The sequence below is a fragment of the Botrytis fragariae genome, assembly GCF_013461495.1.
Source record: "Botrytis fragariae strain BVB16 chromosome Unknown tig00000001, whole genome shotgun sequence".
NCBI classification, from domain to species: Eukaryota; Fungi; Ascomycota; class Leotiomycetes; order Helotiales; family Sclerotiniaceae; genus Botrytis; species Botrytis fragariae.
Genome location: NW_023500987.1, coordinates 2,462,507 through 2,485,103, shown reverse-complemented (window position 1 = coordinate 2,485,103; position 22,597 = coordinate 2,462,507). Strand labels below are relative to the sequence as shown.

At 43.1% G+C, this 22,597-nt stretch overlaps 8 protein-coding genes across 8 annotated transcripts; 3 read left to right on the top strand and 5 right to left on the bottom strand.

Annotated features, from left to right (window-relative positions):
• Window positions 1–579: 579 nt before the first annotated feature.
• Window positions 580–2,121, bottom strand: Bfra_000760 (putative hard surface induced protein; the record flags this gene model as incomplete). Its single annotated transcript, XM_037331204.1, has 1 exon — window positions 580–2,121. The coding sequence occupies one exon, from the start codon at window positions 2,119–2,121 to the stop codon at window positions 580–582; it is 1,542 nt and encodes a 513-aa protein (XP_037197537.1).
• Window positions 2,122–2,705: 584 nt separating this feature from the next.
• Window positions 2,706–3,002, bottom strand: Bfra_000759 (uncharacterized protein; the record flags this gene model as incomplete). The annotated part of the gene is made up of 2 exons (XM_037331203.1): window positions 2,706–2,838; window positions 2,929–3,002. The coding sequence occupies 2 exons, from the start codon at window positions 3,000–3,002 to the stop codon at window positions 2,748–2,750; spliced, it is 165 nt and encodes a 54-aa protein (XP_037197536.1). The 3' UTR covers window positions 2,706–2,747.
• Window positions 3,003–4,301: 1,299 nt separating this feature from the next.
• On the top strand, window positions 4,302–4,642 carry Bfra_000758 (uncharacterized protein; the record flags this gene model as incomplete). The annotated part of the gene is made up of 3 exons (XM_037331202.1): window positions 4,302–4,320; window positions 4,400–4,460; window positions 4,483–4,642. 3 exons carry the CDS (start codon window positions 4,302–4,304, stop codon window positions 4,640–4,642), a joined length of 240 nt encoding a protein of 79 aa, XP_037197535.1.
• A 701-nt stretch (window positions 4,643–5,343) lies between these two features.
• Bfra_000757 (putative aflatoxin biosynthesis ketoreductase nor-1 protein) lies at window positions 5,344–5,950 on the bottom strand (the record flags this gene model as incomplete). Its single annotated transcript, XM_037331201.1, has 2 exons — window positions 5,344–5,852; window positions 5,908–5,950. 2 exons carry the CDS (start codon window positions 5,948–5,950, stop codon window positions 5,344–5,346), a joined length of 552 nt encoding a protein of 183 aa, XP_037197534.1.
• Window positions 5,951–6,881: 931 nt separating this feature from the next.
• Bfra_000756 (putative antibiotic biosynthesis monooxygenase protein) lies at window positions 6,882–7,661 on the top strand (the record flags this gene model as incomplete). Its single annotated transcript, XM_037331200.1, has 4 exons — window positions 6,882–6,941; window positions 7,087–7,143; window positions 7,331–7,400; window positions 7,540–7,661. 4 exons carry the CDS (start codon window positions 6,882–6,884, stop codon window positions 7,659–7,661), a joined length of 309 nt encoding a protein of 102 aa, XP_037197533.1.
• Window positions 7,662–8,288: 627 nt separating this feature from the next.
• Window positions 8,289–10,489, bottom strand: Bfra_000755 (putative sulfate adenylyltransferase protein; the record flags this gene model as incomplete). Its single annotated transcript, XM_037331199.1, has 6 exons — window positions 10,327–10,489; window positions 10,115–10,251; window positions 9,964–9,991; window positions 9,731–9,913; window positions 9,536–9,681; window positions 8,289–9,484 (listed from the first exon to the last, which is right to left on the bottom strand). The coding sequence occupies exons 1-6, from the start codon at window positions 10,356–10,358 to the stop codon at window positions 8,289–8,291; spliced, it is 1,722 nt and encodes a 573-aa protein (XP_037197532.1). The 5' UTR covers window positions 10,359–10,489.
• A 1,304-nt stretch (window positions 10,490–11,793) lies between these two features.
• On the top strand, window positions 11,794–16,066 carry Bfra_000754 (putative lyr family protein; the record flags this gene model as incomplete). Its single annotated transcript, XM_037331198.1, has 8 exons — window positions 11,794–11,847; window positions 11,979–12,143; window positions 12,296–12,358; window positions 12,415–12,464; window positions 12,775–12,860; window positions 13,438–13,553; window positions 13,694–14,446; window positions 14,507–16,066. The coding sequence occupies 8 exons, from the start codon at window positions 11,794–11,796 to the stop codon at window positions 16,064–16,066; spliced, it is 2,847 nt and encodes a 948-aa protein (XP_037197531.1).
• A 2,088-nt stretch (window positions 16,067–18,154) lies between these two features.
• Window positions 18,155–19,843, bottom strand: Bfra_000753 (putative septin aspe protein; the record flags this gene model as incomplete). The annotated part of the gene is made up of 3 exons (XM_037331197.1): window positions 18,155–19,029; window positions 19,083–19,210; window positions 19,263–19,843. 3 exons carry the CDS (start codon window positions 19,841–19,843, stop codon window positions 18,155–18,157), a joined length of 1,584 nt encoding a protein of 527 aa, XP_037197530.1.
• Window positions 19,844–22,597: the final 2,754 nt, after the last annotated feature.

Below are 22,597 nucleotides of genomic sequence, written 5' to 3'. Positions count from 1 at the left end.
TTGAGCCAAGATGAAATCCTATTGTGAAGCTTGGACTTGTACATTCCAGTGAAGTTCATTTCTCTGGAAGCTTGAAAGTTGTAGTTTGTTGATAAGAAAGATGGGGGGTTCGCGCTTGGCTTATAGCTTGATAGTTGTGCAAGGTTAGGTACCACCAACTGTAGGTTACTTGGAAAACCGAGATACCAAATAGAAGTTTATATAGAAAAATGATACATAAAAGATTTATGTGTATATATTCGGCTTTCAATTCAAAATAGTGATCATTTCATTTGATATCAAATATTGAAAAGATAGAGTATCTTGGGTGCCCCAGAGTCTCCAACTTGCCGCAAAATCTTTCTCGTCCTCCCTTTAACACCTGAGTATTTTGATTCTGATATCCCAACGTGTTATGGAATATTTGATCATTATAAATGGCCATTATATGGCCTCTAAATACATAAACTGGAATGCCAATATGTCGCTCATAAACCAATTCCCCAAAACGCTCTCGATATGCAATTGCCATGATATCTATACAACGCCAATAACCATGCGATTCAAATCCCAGACCTGAATGCATCAACCATAACCAAATTAAAAAAGGGAATTTTTCTTCCTAGGACTTTCATCTTCCTTAAGCAAACATTTACTTTCGAGCCACCTCGCAAATTTCGTAGACGGTACATCGACTGCCCTCCAAAACACATCTGCTGTCCATAATATAATTGGTCCATAAACTAGCAATCCAGCCGCCCAGAAAGCATGTCTACCTATAAAAGAATCTTTTCCAATCGTATTTTCGAACAGCGGTCCAAAACGAGGTTCGAGGATCGTAAGGCAAAGATTGTGTGTCAAATATAGGGCATATGATATATTGCCTAGATATTGAGGAATCGGTAGATTGAAGAGAGATTGTAGGCTAGTAAGTTGTGTGCATGCAATCACGATTTGAAAGGCTGCAAGACAGAACCAAACTCTTTGCCCGCTATATGGTTCCGGAGTATGCGCATCGAGGGTTGAGAGGAACGGAATTTCGTCAACATGCTCATTTGTCCAAGAGGAAATATAAAGACCACATATAACGTTAAGAATCCAGAATACCTTCATGCAAGTATTTTTATTGCTTGCCGTACTGATACTCGAAGTCTCAGACGCTGTATCAATGGATAATTTTCTAGTTTCATCGCCGAATTCGGTAGTAGGAAGGATAGGGGAGGATTCGGCAGAGTTGGATGGCGTCGAGTTATATGATTGGAGGAGTGTAACTTCGGCAATGAACATTCCGCCCAGAAATTCGACTGCGTGTAGTTGTGCGCTCCAGAAACAGAAAGACATGATGCATGCTAGAATGAGAAGCCGCATGTTTATACGAGCGTGAGAAAGTCCGAGTATAACAATAAATAGTAGCATCGATTGCGCGAATTCCACAGGGATTGTCCAAAGTGCTGGATTATAACGTGGCAGAGGCAATGAAGAGTCGTCCCACTTCCAGGATGATTGTAAAAGCTGCCAACAAGTTTCGTACCAACTCCCAATCTGAGCGCTGAGTGACCATAGGGGAAATCCGTATCGAGCTTCTGAGAACTCATAATATACGGCCATAGACATTATAAGGAGTGTAATAAAAGATGGCAAGAAGAGACGGACTGCGCGGCGGAAGACGGACGAAGACAATGTAGATGCAAGTGCCGAGTATTGTTGAGAGTGTATTTGCTTCAGAGGTTTGTAGGTGAGGACGAATCCAGAAATGATGAAGAATATATGTACCATTGGCCTGGCAGAATATAGTACTCGAACAAATGGGAGTTGTATAGGTGATGACGGAGCACCATCTTCGTAGAGTCCATATGGCTCAGTCCACCATCCAATATTCTCCTCAGTATAATGCCCCATGAATACGATGAAAGAAGCCACTCCGCGAAGGCCATCGAGATATGAAGTGGGATGCAACTTTTGCGTCTTTGGCGAACTAGGTCGTATTGTTCTTCTCTGTAAGAAACTGGGTATACATCCATATGCGAGCTTTTGAAGTAGACGTTTCCCTGAACTCAAGACGACCGTGTAGTCAGAATTCTTCTGCGAATCTGGTTCCATTATTGCCCATAGCATTTGGGGTTTATACCCCTTGGCTACCATCATGAGGAACAGAGTTAAGTACCGACAATACCTGATTGTGCCGTACTGTTAAGAGTCGTGATATTTTCTATGGATAGAAAGATGTTTGACTCTCTCACAAAGATCGAACGGTTCTGTGTGCAGTCTAGTATTTCTGCGATGCCATGTAAGTATGTTAAAGAAACTTAGCTGGGATATCTAATCAAAATCAAAGATCTCGCAATGAAAATAAGAGAAATTTGGGTAGGGGAAAGACATGAAGGAAATATTCACTCGGCAAGAGCATCTACTCATTCCTCAAACCATACATCCCTCAAGCATTTGACTCGGTCCACAGTCATAAACAGAGAACAAGCCTCTTTCGGATGGATCGACTAATTTGCGGGGGCGTCGCTGGTGAATTTAAAGTTGTATTTTTACTCTCAAGCTCCGATTTGTCTTGAATTGAAGCCCCGACCTTTACCCCTTTAGCTATAGTTCCATGGTACAGCATTTCCTACTCGTTGCCATCCACTGTTTGCAACCAGAATGATGCTTGAAGTGATTTGCTTGTTGATACTGAATGGGATGATATTTCCGCACCGGACATAGCACGTCGATCAGTCACGCTTGTGGTTTGTCGATGAAACGATCATTTTGTTTCGACTTTATTTCCCAGGAAATATCCATAAGAAAATGCTTGACCGGTTGAACCCATGTGTTGCATTTTTCATCTCTAACAAGTCTGCAGAGCCAATGCTACAGTTTCTGCTTGAGATGCATCATGCAACTTTGAAATTCTCTCCTGTTGCGTTGAAGAGCGCGGCTCGAGTAGGTGCTGCAGCTTACCAGCAGTTGCAACTGGGAGTAAAAAGTGGCAAGATACGGTGGGATGTCTCCGCCAATAGAACCATCAAGGACATCTGTAAAGTGAGCTGCTACTGGTGATTAGACTGTTCAGCTGAGCGGGTGGTGGAAGCGGGAATGCTCTCCGACCAAAAAAGTATCTCTAAGTCAGGAGAACCTTGTTTGATGGATGGATCACAGCCCATGGGAATTCCATGATGGAATGAAGTGGTGGAGCACGGGAAAGACCCTGACTAAAGTTGGAGGTTTCAGACCACAATCTGGGATTCTTGAGTTCTAGAACCATTCGAACTGATAAAAGATTTCATATACAATATAAATAAATTCCAAGGTTGGATTCTCGTAATATCAAACTGTAGAGGTAGAGGATAGGATCCCAGAGGAACTGGAAAGAAGGGGAGGTACCAAGTTTCCCATCGTCAGTGTCAGTGTCGCAGACTCGCAGTGTCACTTCTGAAATCCATGATGCGGTTGAACATTGAAGAAAGTGATCTAGGTTTTATTTGTTTGAAGTAGACATGGCGGCGTGAGTTGTGATTTGTCAAGTATTATATCAATCCTTTTTTTTTTACAGATCATCTACCAAAGCTTCACTACCGGCTTGGCATATTTTATCCAGTTGTATCTATCTACGATATCGTTATCGAGAACTCAACTCTGTACAAGGTAAAGATCTCGCAGGACCTTCAATTTTCACACTCATTATGGTATAATCGTATTCACATTGCTCAACTTCTTCATCTTCTTGTGTACCGGTATGCAAATGCTTACATCCACCCGATCATTCTTTACCCAAAGCAACTAATGTTTACAACAAAGTATAAATGATGTTTATCATTATCAGCCTCGTAAACAGATGACGAACCCCCTAATATATTTCCATCCACAATCCACAAATCCCTGGCAAGGTGTAGTGATACTTCGACAATTCAATTAATTTGATAATGAATATCATCATCACCTCGAAATTTCTTCCAGCGGGGTGCATTTGAGGTACACACAATATGGCTGGCTCAATGTGCTTCTGCTTGCAAGTCTTCAGTCTATCTGACACGAAACATCACAGTCGCACCCTACAATCCGTGCCGTCGACTCTGCAGACCACGTCGAACATATGGCGAATAATTGATTTGGCTTGAGTGTCCCACGTTTGCGCTACGGAAATTTCATATCTCTTCTTGTTAAATGTCAAGCTATTGCTGAGCGAGGTGAGGTAGGTTGGCAATGACCAGCAGTCTCATATTGAGATTTCCGCTAGGGGCTTTGATGCCAAATGTGCCATCATCGTGCCAACTAGAGTCTGGGTTGCATTAATGAAAGATCAAAGCTGAGGAGGCTTGCACGTGATGTATACAATGTATCGAACGATGGTCGGTGCGAAAGTGATATTGAGTACATTTCCCTATTCTCGATATTGATTATGTCCATCCAGGCTAATGAGATGAGCAAACAGATGCTGCCTCGATTCGTCAGTTGATTCGTCGGTATCAGCATCTTCAGTGTCGGCGTAACGAGTAAGAATATTTTTACAAACAGCACAAAAGATGAAAGGGATGGTATGCTAGACAAGATTACACCGTTGAATGAGACTTCAAGGAAATTAAATATGGTACAGAGGGATCACCGCAGATACCAATCGAAAGGGAACTTCTTCTTTCCTTTGACTCCATCTTATGAGTCGGCAAGGAGCCAATGACGCGCATAATTGGGCTCTTCCGCAGAACGGCATCTCTATATATTATCATGATAAGAAGGCGCGGAAGGATCATCATCCTTCATCGCCATTTATGATATCCAATCGGTCTACGTTCGAAGTGCACTTAATAAATATGCTGTCTAGCTTTCAAGCATAGATCGCTCTTTATAACTATATCTTGCCATATTGCCCTTATAGAACGAGAAATTGACTTGTGTAGTTCAAGTGGATGGGTCATTGTCGTGGTGGGCGCAAAAATGCTTTCATAATTGGGATGTGAAATCTAACTACTGAGGGCATGGCCTTTTCAACCATAGTCAGTCCGACAACGTGTCTTCCCTATCTGCGCTCTCTTTCTTTTTGTAACAATGCTCTCTAGCCTGTCCATTTCCTATCTCCTTCTACCAAGGCACTTCTACTCCATCAAAGCCCGCAAAGGTTCCTGAAGTTGTCTCCTTGGTTACTATATCGATCTATTTCAAAGTTTCCAGTGTTAGTGCAAAAGTCCTCCTGAACTCAAGACATCTTACTTGTGCGAGAACCCCTTCTGCACTCTATCCCACCGTCATTGGTGGCGCAGGAACACCAATGCTATCTGCAAAAGTCTGCCCGTCTTTTGTCTGGACCCATCTACCTATGATCAGTTTTCTCTCCCTACAAGAGCCCACTTTTGAGAACTCACCCGGGGTGAATAGTCAAAACTACCATCTTCTCCTCCTCATCTCATAGTGTACTGCTGCTTTGCTAGTTCCATACGAAAGAGTTGGTGCTCCAGGCATCATAGCTCCAATGCTTCCCAAGATGCTCCCAATAATAACAAACTTCGCATTAGTGGAATCTTTGAGGAAGGGAAGGAGAGTTTGATAGAGGGCAATCGGTCCAAGTGTATTGGCACAAAAGTCAATTGCGATAGATGAAAACGGTGTATCAACTGTTGACCTGAAACAGGTTCCGCTCCCAGCATTTGCGATGAGGACGTCGATTCTCTTAATATCCCTAGCTTTCAAATCTTCAGTCAATGCTTTGTGAGAAGTTTCGATTTCTGTCGTGGAAGTGGTGGGAATTGAGAGGTAAGTGATGATTAAGTCACTGTTGTCGGCTTTTGGAAGTGCTTTGAGAGGGGCAACGCCGGTCGTTTCATTGCGGACTGTCGCCACTACTGTAGTGTTGGCGCGTTGAAGTAATATGGAGACAATACCAAAACCGATTCCTGAAAGAATTTTTAGAACGGAGTGCCTGTATACACAATATGGTTGGTTACTTGCCTCGATTTGCGCCTGTGATGAGATATATAGTCTTTGGTGTCATTGTTCGTTGAGTCGCTTTTTGATACAATTTTTAATGAGATTGAGATAGATGGAAACTCATAACGGCCGAATCAAAACTTCTGGATCCAATTCTGACTCCCACGCGAACAGGATACTTTTATGCTACACCACAATTTCCAACAGTGGAATTCGATACTGTGCATGTATTAAGAGCATTATACGGCCGTACGATTTCAATACCAACAGTTAGGCACTATAGTAGGTAGCTATACTGACCGAGATCCATGAACTCTATCTTCCCTTTCGGGTCGTCAAGTGATCACGTCGACTCTCTTTATGCAGAAGATTGGTTTTTTCGATGTGACTAGAAATCTCTCGTTGCCCTATCAAGAGATGCAGACAAGTCCATAAGACAGCAGTTAGAAAGTCATCAAGTCCATTATTCGTCGATTTGTCGATTCGTCTATCAATATTGCATCGTACTCTGTAAGCGTTAAGTTCATATACTGTCATACGTCCACTGCATATGTCATAAAATTTCTTCTCTGTGAATCAAATTCTCCTCACGCTGTTGCCAGCTGCAAGCCCAATCAGATGTAGTTATCAATATCGCAACGAATTAGCTTGAAATATATCACTCGTATATAGAACCAACAACCAACAAGCATATACCAACCGTTGGAATCTCGAACCCCATGCTATCTTACCTGCATCTACCCTTTATACATACGCCTCTCACAAACAATCATTCGAGTTACCGGTCGTGATTCCGTGGTACTCAAAAATCCCTACATATTCTAGCTCGAAAGTGGTCTACAAATTCTTAGTCTTCAAGAAACTCTTTCTACCCAAGAGAAAAATCATCTCGACTTTACAAAACACATAAATCATATCATACAATCCTACCACATCACATCACATCACATCGCATCACACACTCAAACAACTCCGCAAACCCTTCCGTCCCAAAAATGTCCGAAGAAATCCAAGTCATCGCCATCTTCCACCCCACCCCCGGGAAAGAAAATCGAGTTCGCGTCACCCAATTTTCCTCTCAATTTGCTCCTACCTAACTTAACCTTCCAATCCCACAACACAATACTCCTAGATCATCCCTATCTTCACCATCCATTTCATCTCCACAACCACACACAAGCTAACAGGTCCACTTCCCAGCTCCAACAAATCCTCCTCGATCTCGCGAGCAAAGTCCGTGAAAATGAACAGGGTGTTGTGAGTTATCTGTTTTCTGCTTTTCCTCGCTCGATACATCTCGTTCCTTTTCGCAACAAGGGTGGGGAATTACCAATTTGTGATACATATAGCGAAGCGAAATGATGAATGAGAACAAAACATTAAAAGATAGAAAGGAAGAAAGGAAGAAAGAAAGAAAGAAAGAAAGAAATATAATATTTCCCAGAAAAAATACCAAGCCTTCGAACAGATAGACTCGCAGAGCGGTTCGAATGTTGTTCTTTTTCAGGAAACTTGTATGCATACTTCTCTATCTATTCACCTTCCTCTATCTTAAAACTCACTTCCTCTCCCATCTCCATCCACATCCACATCTTCATCCCCACCCCCCAAGTTCTAACAAACCCCCCCTCCCAAACACAAACCAAGCAGCAGTCACCACGCACCTATCATCCCCCTACTTCACTTCCACCGGCGAAATCCTCGCCAAAGAAGAATTGATTACCAAACCCTTTGAAGTGATAGTATTAAATCCTATTGGTGGATTTACACGTTAGATTTTTGGTTGCCTGCCTATTACTTTATATTTCGTGCTTTTATCTATATTTCGAGAAAGTAGCAAGTATGAAGCAAGTACGGAGGATCGAGAATGAATAACCCGCTCATCTTTTTGAAAATTTGTTGTTGAAGAGTTTTTTTTAGACAGACGCTACGTGTGCTGTATGAAGATAGGAATGGCAAGGGAGATGTTGGGCTTGTAGTTTTGGGGTGGTTGGAAGGATAGTTTCGAATACTTCTATTCTTTTATACTCTACGGATCATTCTCACAAGGGTGTATTAACATATACTATTGGCATTATATTAAAGTTGAAACCATGTTCAGTGACATCAGGAATGGTATGAATAATCAATACAAGTACAAGTAAACGAACGACATGTTGTTCAACGTGATGCTGAAATGTGCATAGTATTTGATCTCAATAATAAGAACAGATATAAACTCGCCTGTTACCAATATATCCATCCGCTACCTACATGACTCATGTGCATGCGACTCTAAGAACTTTTGCTCTCGTCTATTTAAACCTTTTTTGAAAAAACGCCCCGAAATGCTATCATTCTGAATTGTATTCCAAAAGGCACTATCCAACCCCATCAAACCAATGTACTAACATTCTATCTATCTATAGACGGTCCAACAAACCCGCGCTCTCCAACATCAAGATAATTGAGTGAACAGCATTTCTGACACTAGTCTTCTCGATATCAACGGTGAAGTCGGCCTTGGAGGGAACCTCATAAGGATCATCAACACCAGTGAAACCCTTGATTTCACCGTTACGAGCCTTGGCGTAGACACCCTTCTTGTCGATCTTCTCAGAGTGCTCAAGGCTGGTAGCAACGTGAACGAGATAGAAGTCACCATACTTCTCAACCATTTCACGAGCGTGCTTACGAGCATCTTCATATGGTGCAATTGGTGCAGCAATGACGGCAGCACCGGAACGGGTCAACTCGGAAGCAACGAATGCAATACGGCCAATGTTGCGGGTTCGGTCAGCACGGCTGAAACCAAGCTCGGAGGAGAGCTCGGCGCGAACAGTCTCGCCTAATAAAAGTGAGACAGAACGTCCACCTTGTTGGTTGAGGGTAGTTTGCAAAGCACGTGCGATTGCGTCTTTACCAGAGCTGTGGTAACCAGTAAGGAATACAGTGAAACCTTGAGCAGAACGAGGTGGGTGAGATTCTCTAAGAACACGGACAACTTCTGGGTAGGAGAACCATTCTGGAATCTCACGGCCAGAGCGAAGTCTAGAACGGAGCTCAGTTCCGGAGATGTCGAGAGTACGGGTACCTTGTGGGACCTCGTCCTTTGGTCTATATTCGTCGCTATCTGGGAGGTAAGTCATCATTTGGAAAGGAACGACCTCAATTCCGAGCTCGTCCTTGAACTTCTCAACCGCGTATTGAGCATCATATGGACCATAGAATTCCTCTCCCTTGCTGTTCTTTCCTGGTCCGGCGTGATCACGTCCGACGATGAAGTGTGTAGCACCATAGTTCTTTCTGATAATGGCGTGCCAAACAGCCTCACGAGGTCCACCCATACGCATAGCGAGAGGAAGAAGACCAAGAACGGCCATTCCGTTAGGGTATCTAGGAAGGAGTGCCTGGTAAACACGGACACGGGTGAAATGGTCAATGTCACCTGGCTTGGTAAGACCAACGACTGGGTGGATAAGAACGTTGGCTTGACGGGCTCTAGCGGCACGAACAGTCAACTCTCTGTGAGCTCTGTGCATAGGGTTTCTGGTTTGGAATGCGACAACCTTGGACCAGCCGAGCTTGTCGAAGTGAAGTCTCATTTCTGCGGGGGTATCTTTTCTCATATTAGTAGCTTTCTGGGGTTTCTAGAAACCGAATCACCTACATCTTAAAGCGACGTAATCGTAATGTTCTAAACGGTTGATGGCGTCAATCTTTCCTCCAACGTAAAATTCAGCTGCAGTGTTGTATAAATATTTAACTGCAGGGTGATCGGCATCACCACCGAAAACCTCCTTAGCTTCCTTCTCCCTATCAATTTGTTAGATCTTTCTCATTCATCTAGGTCGGAATTACACACTTGTTGGGTCTGTAAACATCCTCGACGTTGATAATTGCAAGGTTTCTGTCGTCACGGAAATCGCGAAGAGTAACTCTTGCTCCTGCTTTAATTCCTAACTCCTCGATTTGTTCTTGGGATACATCGAGTGTAATTGGCATACTGAAGACGTTGCCATCTGCCAATCGATTGTTCTCAACGACACTGTAAAATGTTAGGCTAGTAAAAGTATTTTCGAAAGCGCAGTCTCGTACCCGTTGTAATCCTTCTCGGTCATAAAACCTGGGAATGAGGAATTAGCAATTGTTGTCGCATTATAGATAGATTTCTGTTATCATATCTTGGCAGATTATATTCAAAATGGCGGGGTCATGATGCCCCTCCACATAAGCGGAAATGACATACCTTCAAGGGGAGAGAAACCACCACTCAAAATCAATTCGAGATCGCAAAGTTGTCTCTCAGTGAGAACAACAGCGGGAAGGGTTTCGGCCTCTGTTGCAAGTTCATTGTGTCTTGACAAATCTCTTGCGAGAAGATCTCTGTTGCGATTGTTAGTTAATTCGCACCCCAACGCCCCAAGACTTCATGCAGTCTTATTAATTTCGCATTCTTACTTGAGGACACCACCATGGGGAGAGTTTGCCATATCTGCGTTTGAAGGTAGTAAAAAGTATGAGTTGATCCAAGCAATACGTGAGAACAATTGAGGCTATTAGAGAGTCCTCTGGGAATGTACTATGTGTGTATGAAGAAGTTGAAGAGGAAGAGAGGGAGATGAATGGATGGAAAGCAAGAGTCCAAGTAAGTTAAGAAAGAGTGGGTATAAATAAGTTACAGAGAACAAACAAGGACGATGCTACTTTTATAATGTCCGTATCAGATTATGTGCCTACCAAGAGAATTTAATATTTTTTTTCTTTTTACTAAAAGCTTCGATATCCTCTCACCCGCCTTGTATGGAACCCGGTTTGGGAAAGGCATGACCTAGAGGAAATGACGTGCTCGGTAGCTCTTCACTTACAAAGACGCGTATGTTAATGATAATGACACGTAAGGCTATCAAACCATTAAGCCAAAATAGATCTTTTATATGGGGATGCGTTTGATAGCTCGAGATAACCTTGGGACGATGTGGGAAAGAAATGGGAGATGGGGGTGAAAGTATAAATGTGGATTCGTACACCTGTATATGTAACGAAGGGGGGAAATCATTTGTCAGAATGAGCAAAGAAAGTTTTACGGAGATGGAGATGGAGATGGAGATGGAGATGCTAACGATAATACAATACATAATACTTAGATATATCTAATTGTCAATTGGAAGGCTGGAAGGCTGGAAGAAGTTAGTCTTGGTGTGTTCTACTATCTGATTGACATCGCACTGTTGTCATCTAGACAGAAATAGATATGATAGGTAGCGTTCAGGTCAACGTTGCTTTGCTTGTATGCAATAAACTGACTGTCTACAGTTTGACAGAGATGTTTCAAAGCAATGCTTGTTTGAACCCCAGATCATTTTCCATTTTGATTTAATAAGCATTCCCCTCCCCCTTTCCGCGCGGCACCTGAGCCATAGATCGCTACTTTTCTCAATAGGGGGGTTAGATGATGTAGGCCTAGTCGTTAATTATTCTATTAAGACGAGATGTTTCAAATTCATGTGGATCTTTCCTCGATGATAATGATATGCAGTCGTCCGATATGAACTTTTTATAAGGATCTTCTGAAATCTTTTTATGCGTAACAAAAGTATGTATACACATGCCACTTCAGATATTACGATCCAGACATTTCATGAAACAATCTGCAGATGCATATGAAGCAAAAGGCAAGGTACTTGCAACGTTCACTTCAAGAAGAACGAAAGGAAGAACGAAAGGAAGAAAGGAAAGGAATGGATAAGAAAGGATCACGTGAATGACGATGCTATCTTATCGTTATCTCCGTGCATATGTCCACGGAAATTCGGGCTCGGTATTTGCCGTTCTTTATTTTGATGCTTAGGGAAGTTTGAAGAAGTGACAAACTTTTGAATCTGGAAACCTCAAGCTTTTTTCTGCCAAACAATTTACTACAACAAGATGTCTGTAGTAGCAGGTTTGAAAGGCGAAGCTTCGCAACAAGCTCGATCGCTGGTAAGTAATCATGAATGTTACCCTGCAAGTGGTTGCCACTTCGATTTCACTTCGATGTCACAAAACTTGTGATGCCAAGTCATGAGAGGGAATGTCCGATTGATATATCCATACTTACTTCTAACTCATAGTATCGTCAATTATTGAGACAAGGCGGTCAATTTGCAGCATACAATTTCCGAGAATATGCGAAACGTAGGACAAGGGACTCATTCAGAGAGCACAAGGATGTTCAAGATGAGAGGAAGGTCCAGGAATTGATGCAGAAAGGATTGAAGGAATTACAAAGCTTGAAGGTACGCCCAAACGTGTAGCGGCAGAGAACTTCATATGATACTGGAAGGTTTCTTTTGGCACTGGGATCTGAAATGCAAGGCGACTTTTGGAGGAGCATGCAGATACAAAGTTGAGTGGGAAATAGAAGGTATACTGACGGTCTCCGCAACAGAGACAAACTGTCGTTAGTCAGTTCTTCCAACTGGATCGATTAGTAGTTGAAGGTGGAAAATCGGTACGTACTCCTCAGACACCATTGCATAGAAGATATGTTGCTGATTTTCGATGTAGGGAAAGCAATCCGGAGGGAGAAATGACATAATGAGACAGAAAGACACAGGGTAAGAAGTCCTTCTAGTGCGGGGTCTAACGTACAACTCACATTACATAGATTGGACTGATGTTACCGGCTGGTTGTGGATTGTGGACTTGAGGAAATGCTATGAAGTCAAGACGTTTGGGCCTGGTTAAATGTATCACTATACATGGAGTTCAATTGCACTTTGGTGTCTGTCCGGCGAGACATTCTTACACCAAGTAATTCAGGAAACTCGCCCCTCAGCCAACAAGGTGACATGAAAAGGTGCTTAAGCCGGTACATAACTTATACAATTGTTCCATAAATGCACACTGGTGTCCTGGACGCTTCAGGATTATGGGAGACAGTTTGAAGCAGAAAGGGTACCTCTCTTGGTCTATAACGTCAACTTCCCGGCTCACTAAAATGGGCGTCAAGAGTACGTTGCATGGCAAGACTCCCTTGCGCCTAACTTTCAATTTGAGCTTGAGTGGAAATATTAAATAGTTTCATCAACTATAGATAAATCAAAGTTGTGTGCCTTCCAATGATTCTTTTTCTTACCTGGCAAGAGATGTTAAAATTACCTACAAAGTAGTGTTGTGATTTACTATCACGTGATAACATGAATGTTTCTCGATTTGCTCTGGGCGTCACTTCTTTCATTTAATCCCTCCGCGTTTTGTTCTTATCCATTAATATACTAGGTATTTAACAATCGCAAGTAGGTATGTAGTCTTGGGTGAAGCAATTCAACTTCCAATCCATTCATTATCGTGATTGCGCGCTCAATTGCTAATATGCATTCTACTAGAAAGTCTGCGTGTAGCTCAGTGTACCCATATCGAACGCGCAGCCCCAGCGTCGCAAAATCCGTTCCAACAGCCTCTCTGAATGCGATCACAACGGCACAAAGTCTTATACGATTAATAAAGCGGACTAGAGTACGAGACAATCACAAAAGACCTCTGGAGATCAATGCGTATCATATAACTCAAGCCTTACTTCAACTAAAGCATCATCACTTGCGTCAAATACCGGGGATCCCAACTCATTGATATCGCCGGTCGAGCTTGACACCTCGTTCCTTCCTCCGAATAGTTTTTCTACACAACGCGCCGATATGCCCGCTGTAAGTTTTTACAAATTGGATTCTCATACCTAATTGGCTGGTCGCCATACTCTCGTCTCATCTTGTAAAGCTCTTTGTCAATTTGCACACGCTCCTGGGAGTGCTTGGTTAAAAGCTAGAAGCTAACAATTCATTCGCAGTACCGAACAGGTGGAAGACGGCAGAATCGCACGGGCTATGTCGACCATGATATACTCGAGGGGATTCCAGTAAGACAATGGCGCCGCGAATTCGTTACAGTTGCACCTCCACCTCCGCAGGAAAGCAATGCCTCTCAAAATGACATTTGGGCAAAAGAGTTGCCTTGGGGAATGCCAAAAGACTCCCACCTATTACCGCAACACAGTCAAGATTTGCTACGCGCCGCACGATCTGGAAAGATATACAAGCGACCTACTCCTATGGATGAAGAAGAACAAGATCTTGAAGCTATTCTAGGAGACAAGCCGGACAAAAAAGAGGAGGAAACTAGAGATAGCGGTTTTACAGCCCGTGCCTGGAAGCAGATTCCTGGTCACCAAAATGCATCGGATATGGACTTTCTGGCTAAAAGGAGGAAGGGATTAGGTTCCACAATTCCTAAACCAGCTCCAGTCCCTACAGTTGTACAAACCACAGTTCGCAGGACAGATGCTGCAGGCAATGAGTACCTGGAGAAAGTCATCGTGCCCCACGGTCAAACTGTTGTAGGAGATGTTGTTTCTCAAACAACCATTCCTGATCCAAATGCGATCGAGGGTACGCCATTCCGACGCAAGGGTCCAGTGGGTAAGAAAGGGAAACGAGGTCCCGGAAGGGGACGAAAGAAGATATTGCCTACTTCTACCCCCAATGTAACTAGCGAACCATTGGGTCAAAATGGCGATGCGGCAAACTCTCACTTGGGAGCTGATGTAAGTCAATAATGATTTCCTGGGAAATTTGTAGCGGGGTTTTTTTTAACATTGGCACAGGGAATCAAAATTGAAGGTGAAGGTGGTGCGACTCCAGCGAAGAACCTCGATACCGAGATGATAGATGACTCAAATCCGGCTTCGGATGACGATGTCGGGGATGAAGGGGACCAAGGTGATGATGATGATGATTCTGTTGATATCCTTAATTCTCCATCGAGACCACATAGAGACTCTTCCCAAGACCATAACATTTCGACTACGCAAGAAATTCCAAAATCGAGTAGCGTCGATGTCACGATGGGTGGCACTGATATTCCCGGACCTACGAAATTGGAACTAGAAAGAGTAAAGGATGAAGGGAAGTTCGGTAGTCCCTTGAAGCAAATAGCATTGACTACATCCACAGTCAACACCCCTACGGTGTCCCCTACCGAAACTACTGCGCGGGAGCCAATATCATTTTCGACCGAGAAGACTGATATTCCATTAGCTCCCGTTGAAAAAATCAACCAGGAAATGCTATCAATAGCGGAAGTCTCCGCCTCAACCGAGCTGCCCCCTGTTCCGTCCCATCCCACTGAAGAGCACGAGGAGGTATCCGTAGAACTCCGTGCTGAAGAGGAGGAGGAGGAAGAGATGCTGCTTGATATTCTGGAAAATACAGGAAATCCCCAGATCGGCGCAGCAAGCCCAACAGAGGCCGAGATCCCAAGTCTTAGTCCCGCTGTTCAGGCTTCAATTCAGTCTCCCGTCAAACCTTCACCTATAGCGGAAGAGAAAACTCCTCAAAATTTTGCAGAGCCTTCCCCAACACCTGTCGTGGAAGAACCACCTACGGTACCTAGCCAAGCCACAGCTCAAAGCGAAGAAGCAGAGCAGCCAATAGCAACACTTTCATCCACTTCACCAGTCAGGGAAATAGAGCAGCCAGTAGTAGCAACTTCTTCCGCTTCTCCGGTCAGAGAAGAGGTGCAGCCAGTCGCCCCAACTTCACCGCCCCTTGCAGCGCCAGAAGCTACTGACTTTGCCGAGGTCGTCATCGAACCAACTGAGATTTCCCCGCCAACTGAGGAAACTAAACAAGTTGAATCAATTGAACAAAACGAGCCAGTTGAGCCAAATGCATCGACTGAGCTAGATGCATCGACGGAGCCAAAAGAGTCAGTTGAGGCAGACGTGGTACATGAGTTGAATGACATAGACATGATAGATGAGTCAAATAAGCCAGACGTGGTACATGAATCAAATGACATAGAAATGACAAACGAGTCAAACGAGTCACATGAATCAAATGAGCCACAAGGGGCAGAGGAGTCAAAACTACCAGCAGAACCGGTCAAGTCCACAGGCGAAGAAGAAGATGAGGATGACTTTCCTGATTTATTAGGTGGTCTAGAGAGGAATCTCTATGGTAGCTCGCAGCTGCCTGCCACCTCTCTAATATCAGCGGCACCATCAGCATCAATCGCATCAGAGTCTATAGAGCCTACAGAGCCCGCAAAGCCGACAGAGCCTATAGAGGAGAATATCCCATTACCCAAGGAGGTAGAAAGTGATACCAAGACAGAAGAGAAGGGGAAGGATGTAGAGGTCAAAGAAGAAGCCTCAACATCTTGAAAGGGCTATATTTATGTATACGCGCATTATGGATATGTTTATCGTTCACGTATTTGTTTGGGCTGCAATACACCCGGATAATATATCTACATTGCGCTTTTCAGTATCTTGGAGACTATACATTGGTGTCAGAGGTGCAGGTGCAGGTGCTTTGTTATTCAGAGCTTTGGCTTTGAGGATTGATTCACAATATGGTTTTCGGGCTTGGGGATTGTATATATAGATCGCTACAATGTTATCAACCTTTTTTTTACGCGCAATTGTGAGGTGTGTCGACATGAATTTATCAATTAGTCGCTTCGTCTTGTCGTTGTTGAATGGAATGGAATGATATATGTTGAATTTTGGGGTTTGCCATTTTTCTGAGTATGGAGATGATATTAGAAGGAGAAGCATCAATCAGATCATAGATGGATAAGTTTCCTCCTGTATAAAAAATGAGTATGGAGAGTATGGATATAAACAAAGTGGAATGGAACGCAATGAAACATAACACGAGATTATCTATCTCTCATAAGATAAGAATTGCACGTTTGAATTGTACTTGTATTTATATTTATATTTATGTTTGCACTTGTGCTTGTACTTGTGCTTGTATTTTCATTCCTATTCCTATTCCTATTCCTATTCTTATTCTCTTCCGCTCGAACCTCGAACCTCGAACCTCAAACCTCGAACCTCGAATCTTGAATCTTGATTGATGTGTGCTAACAAAGAGGATGGGTGGGTGATACCTAGGTATGTTCGGTATTATATATAGAGCATAGTATAGTATATAGTATGGCATGAAATAATATCTTTCTCTCGCACTTGTGTGTCTCTCTCTCTCTCTCTCTCTCTCTCTCTCTCTCTCTCGCTTGGATAGATGGATGGATGGATGAGTGGCTTTAGATTAGGTATGTATGTATGTATGTATGTATATAGGTGGATACTTTCTGCTTCTCGTCTTTTCTCACCTCTTCTTTTCTTCTCTACTTTGGTGGTTAGTGGTTAAGGGTTAGTATTCAGTAGTCAGTGGCTAACGTATTATATATAATGTATATTAGAGGATAGATGATTCTCCTCTCCCTCTCCCTCTCTCCCCGCCCCCTTTCTTCATACCCACACCCACAAAAACATCCAAAACACATGTCCAAAGCAACACAATAATACCACAGGATTTCATCTCAAAATGTCAAATTCTCATATCACTACCTATCTATCTAAACTATTTCTTTCAAGAGAAGAAGAAAAAGAAGGATGAACAAAAACCCTAAGAGCACAAAAAACAAAACCATCCGCCCAAAATTCATAGGTATCAATCATCAATTTCATTCTTAATCTTTTCTCTTCTCTTCTCTCTCTCTCTCATTCTTTCACACTGCCATCTCATCTCATCAATCTTTCTTTTGTTTTCTTCCCCTCCCTTCCCCTTCCCCCTCAAACATCTCAAATATCTTCCCATTCTCCCCTCTCAAATCACCAGACGAATCTCCATCAATCCATCATTCCTCCTTAAAAACCTCTCAAGAACATCTCCCCTTTCCCTTCCCTTTCCCTTTCCATTTCCCTCCAAACCCAAACAAAACCCACAAACCCAGCTGCGTAAAAAGAAACACCTCATAAACTGCAGTTCACAACCACCACATCATCACAAATGCAATGAAAAGTAGCAGCTGTAAACCCACGCGTAAAAGAGAAATCAGAAAATGTAAGAAATCGAAATGTAAAAAAGGGGGGTATGCATCCATTCCATTCCATTCCATCCATTGCATGCCAATCCGACAATAGAGTAAAGTACTCGAACATCAAAGAAAAAAATAAAATAAAACCTCATTCGTGAAAACTTGTTGTAAAAGGTGTAAGGAAATAAAGCCATGTCTGAAACATGCAACACAATGATTGATTGTGTTCGAAGCCGGAAATCGAAGTGGTAAAGTGGTGGAAGAAGATCAGATATTCAGTTTTGTTGTGTCCTTTCTGGCCGGAGATTGTAAATTGGTGCTGCTTCCCATACTCCGCAAACACAAAGCGATTGTGAAGTTATTGTATCAAAATATGTTCACCACCAAAGGTAAGACATATGTCTCAAATAACCCCTCCAGAAAATCATCGTCTAGCCAGACCCTCCCTTTCCTTAAGGCGACTAGTTCTCCATCCCTCATACCAAAGTTCCCTACTCGCCTCCCTCAATTCACCTCTCCATTCTGCAAACACTGCTTCCTTCAAACGTATAAAATCACAATGCTCAGCATTCATTGGGTCCGCAAAACCCCATGGGAATTTACGACCAATGACATCGGGTTCATACAAATCAGGGCTGATGATTGAGAGAGGTAAATAAGGAATCTCGCTGATTTCCGACTCACGTTTATGGCGACGAATGGAGCCCGAGGAAAGACGCTTGGAATTGGGAGAACCACCTGAAGAAGCTGAACCATGCTCAGAAGTAGCATATTCATCTCTTTCATCGAGGCGGCTTTGACTGTGGCCGATAATTGGGCTTTCGGGTTCATCATCTAGTCCGAGTGCTTCAAGTGGGTCGAGATTAGCCTTACGCAGGCTATCCCAAACCGTCTTCTTCAAATACGTCATGTGGGCCGTTGTAATAGTGTCGGCTTTTGAGATGACCGGAATCACAGTAGTTTTTCCTTGCAATGTACGGAGGACTTGTAAATCAAGATCTTCATCGAGACTACCAAACAGACGAGGGCCTGTACCAAATACTCCAAAATGTCCATTTCCATTCGTGGTCACATTCTTTGAATCTTCAATATTTTGGTCCAGGCGTGTGGGGTCGAGAATGAGGAATACAGCATGGATGTGTGTATCTTGAACACCGGGAGCTCTCATAACCTTCATTTCTTCCGTGAAAGTTTCTTCGAATTTGCTTTCGAGAAATGAAGACATATCTCGAAGTTGCAGATCCACGACATTTTTATCCAAGCCTTCTGAATCCCACAAGGTTACACCAATACGCTCACCTTCGATTTCCGATTCGAGATAATGCGAGACGAATTTTCCAGACTTGGGGTACGTGGAGCAAATATATCTTCGGCCAATGGTTCGGGCTTCGATCTCTTCTTGGGAGGGATAGCGAGGGAGGTTTTGAGGAAATTAAGGAAAGATGTCTTGCCTGCACCGCGTGCGCCAATGATGAGAACACTACAGAGCCATTAATACAAGGTCAAGAGAGAAGGTCATGTTGAAAACTTACTTAAATGGAGTAGGATCTTTACGTCTTCGCACTCTGCGAGGACTATTAATTGTGCTCACGGCACTGCTTGCATAGCTGTACCTTCCACGATGTGTCATGCTCTCTGATCTAGCATAAGGATCAACCCAACCACCATTCCTCGCACCCGAAGGAACTGGCGGAACTGGCACACTGAGTGTGCTACTCATTGTGTAAGATCTGGATTGAGGATCCATAGAAGCACTTCTCGCACCCTGACCACTATTTCCAGAAGTTGCCGAACCCGGTCTATCTTCACCACCAAACGAGGGAAAATGTGTAGGGACGGCAAGGTCGGGAAGACGAGGTGGAGATCTGGGGATCGCAGCTGCTTCACGAAGGAGTCTTTCACGCTCTTGCTCTTGCAATTGAGCCAGATCCTTCTTATGCTTGGAGTTTAAATTTCCGGACTTGGATCGACGAAGTAATAAACCACCAAGACTGGTACGGCGAGGGGGATTGGTGTTATTATTATGCTTTCCGTTCTCTGGAATTCCTGCTAATCTCTCGGCGCCATGTGATGGTGACGTTCCAGGAGTTCGTGGTCGGATTGAAGAAACCATCGTGTAGGTTCGATTTATTGGGGACAATAGTGTTTGTCGCAGAATTGACAGGGAAGGCTTGATTTGATCAATTCGTATTGTATGGTGGAATTGACTTTTAATTGATTTGAAATTTGAAGAAAAAGGGTGAATGAATGGATATTTCCTTTGGAATTAAATTTCCCTGTAGGCCTTGCTAATCATTAATAAAATGGATTATGGAGAAATACAAGGTTTGGAAGAAGATGGGTAAAAGGTTGAGGAAGACGGAAGAGAGTGAGTGTCGTGTCGGGCTGCAAAATAAAATATAGAAAATAAAGAGTTCGGCAGTGAGATTGATGAATTGAGATTGCGAATTACTTTTGGAATGAATTATGATGTGAATTATTTCGCTACTCTCTCTCGCGCGCGCGCTGTCTCTCTTTCTTTCTCTCTCTCTCTGTCTGTCTGTCTGTCTTTTTTTGGTTGAAAATGAATGAAATGGATCCAATTGTTTTGTTTCTCGAGTAGACCAGAGGTTCTTCTTAACTTATAACTTATAAGATGAACTACGCCAGCTTTTTTTCCTTTTGTATTTCCATCTAAGATGGGAAGTTAAAGCAAACGACCGTATTGCATGAATTGTGGTTATATCCAGAGATGAAGAAAGTTATACGGCTTGAATCAATTGATTTGCAAATGAAAGAAAAAAGAATCGATATCAACATACCCGTCCGGCAATGATATCAAATGGATCCCATGTGCTCCAGTTTTGATTTGGGAGATCCTTGATAAGGCTGTAACGGTCCAAACTTTTCCATGTAATGCTAGTCGCTAGCTTCGTCTTTGGCGGTTTAGTTTCTCTTTGCCCTCTGTCCTTCTCGCTGAAATGAATGAAGGGGTAGGCAGTGCGATGCTGGTAGATGCTTGAGTCAAGAACTAACGTATGAGAATAATGTTTGGATCCAGAATTAGGAGAAAATGAATATGGAGATTGATGCGTAGGATATTGAAGAAGGATTGTCGATGTCGATGGAAGCCACAATAGTACGTAGTGTGATGGTATTGTATTGTTGAAGATGATCCGACACAAGATACTACTCGCGTACATGATACAACAGTACAATGAGAAGAAGACGACAGATCAATCGATCAACAGGTAGGTAGGGAGTAGGTAACATACATTAGTCCTTCGTTCTTACTTCTCATTATCGTTCTGACATCCATCTAGATGTTCTTCACGTATCACCATTTATCACCGTACTTACTCCCTTCTCCCTCTCATGCACTCCAAACCAATGAATTCCATCAAAGCGAAAGAATCTCAAGCAAGTATTGCAAAGTGAATATCCAAGTATCTATCATTCAATGATTCAATGATTCAATAATTCAATTGTTCATCCCATTCTATCCCATGCATGCAATCAATCATCCACCCATCCCCCATCCCCCATCCATATATTTAAACTCCCTTTTTCCCTTCCCACCCACAATTCCACAGCGATCATTTCTCAAAATCCCCTCTATCCTCCGACCCATCACAAAACCCGTCCGTCCATGCCTAGTCCCGTACCACAGTACACAATAGGTGCACAACATCACCACCCATTCATCTCATCATTCACCATTCACCATTCACCACCCATTCTCCCTCCTCCCTCCTCTCTGTAACGCATTTCAGGGGCTCCACAACCAATGTCAGTCAGTAAAAGCCACCAACAAACCAACCATATACAATTCCTCCTTCCTACATATAATAAATACAATAAACACAATAAATACAATCATACCAATCATACCAATCATACGTACAAACCTACAAACTCACAAACCCACAAACCCACCCAAGTCCCTCCATCCACACACGACGAACAATCTCCCCCCGTCACCAACAAGGAATACCCCGAAGTCTCTGATCGGAAACTTTGCAGAACCCTTACGTAGATAGCGTGGATTGGACCAGACCAGATGTTTAGCCATCCCACGCAGGGGTCCGGACGGGGTTAGGGTCAGGAACACAAAACATGGGTTGCATGGTTCTGGTTTTGATTTTCCGACTTGGAGACGTTTCATCTTGAATGTTCTGTCCGGATGGGAGGGATGGATGGACTCTTTCTTCTTTGACTTCTGGTCTCGCAAGAATCAAGACCTTCCTGCTCTACGTGGATTAACACGCACCACGTAATTCATATATACATAGATTATTTCTTATATTATACCTAGACACCAGGTCTAGCGATAGATAATATTAATCAATCAATCAATCAATCAATCCGTAACATCTCTCATATATTTAATTTACAGATCAATAAGATTTTCTCTTAATGCTCATGCTGATGCTCATGCTGATGCTCATGCTTGAAGGATCTACTCAGACCTACCCTACTACAACACAACATTATAACTATATCATAACCCCCTATCTCCCACCCATCTTTAACAAATCTTCCTCATTCAACATCTCCCTCTCTTGGATTCTTTTGGATTTTCCATTCCATTCCTGTGCTTTCTCTCACTCTAAGATTATCTCTCTCCCACCCAATCCATCACCCCATCACCCCATCAACCACAAACCCATCAGCCACAAACCCTCCAACCCAATCCACTCCAACCATCAAACTCACCAATCCACCCCTCAAACCCAAACCCAAACCCAAACCCACACCCACACCCAAACTCAACCGAACACCATAACATAACCATAAAATCCATCCGTACCTGCATACCTGCATACCATTTCTGCAACCTGCATACCAACATATCTCCCTCTAATCCTCACCTCCTCCTCTCAAAACC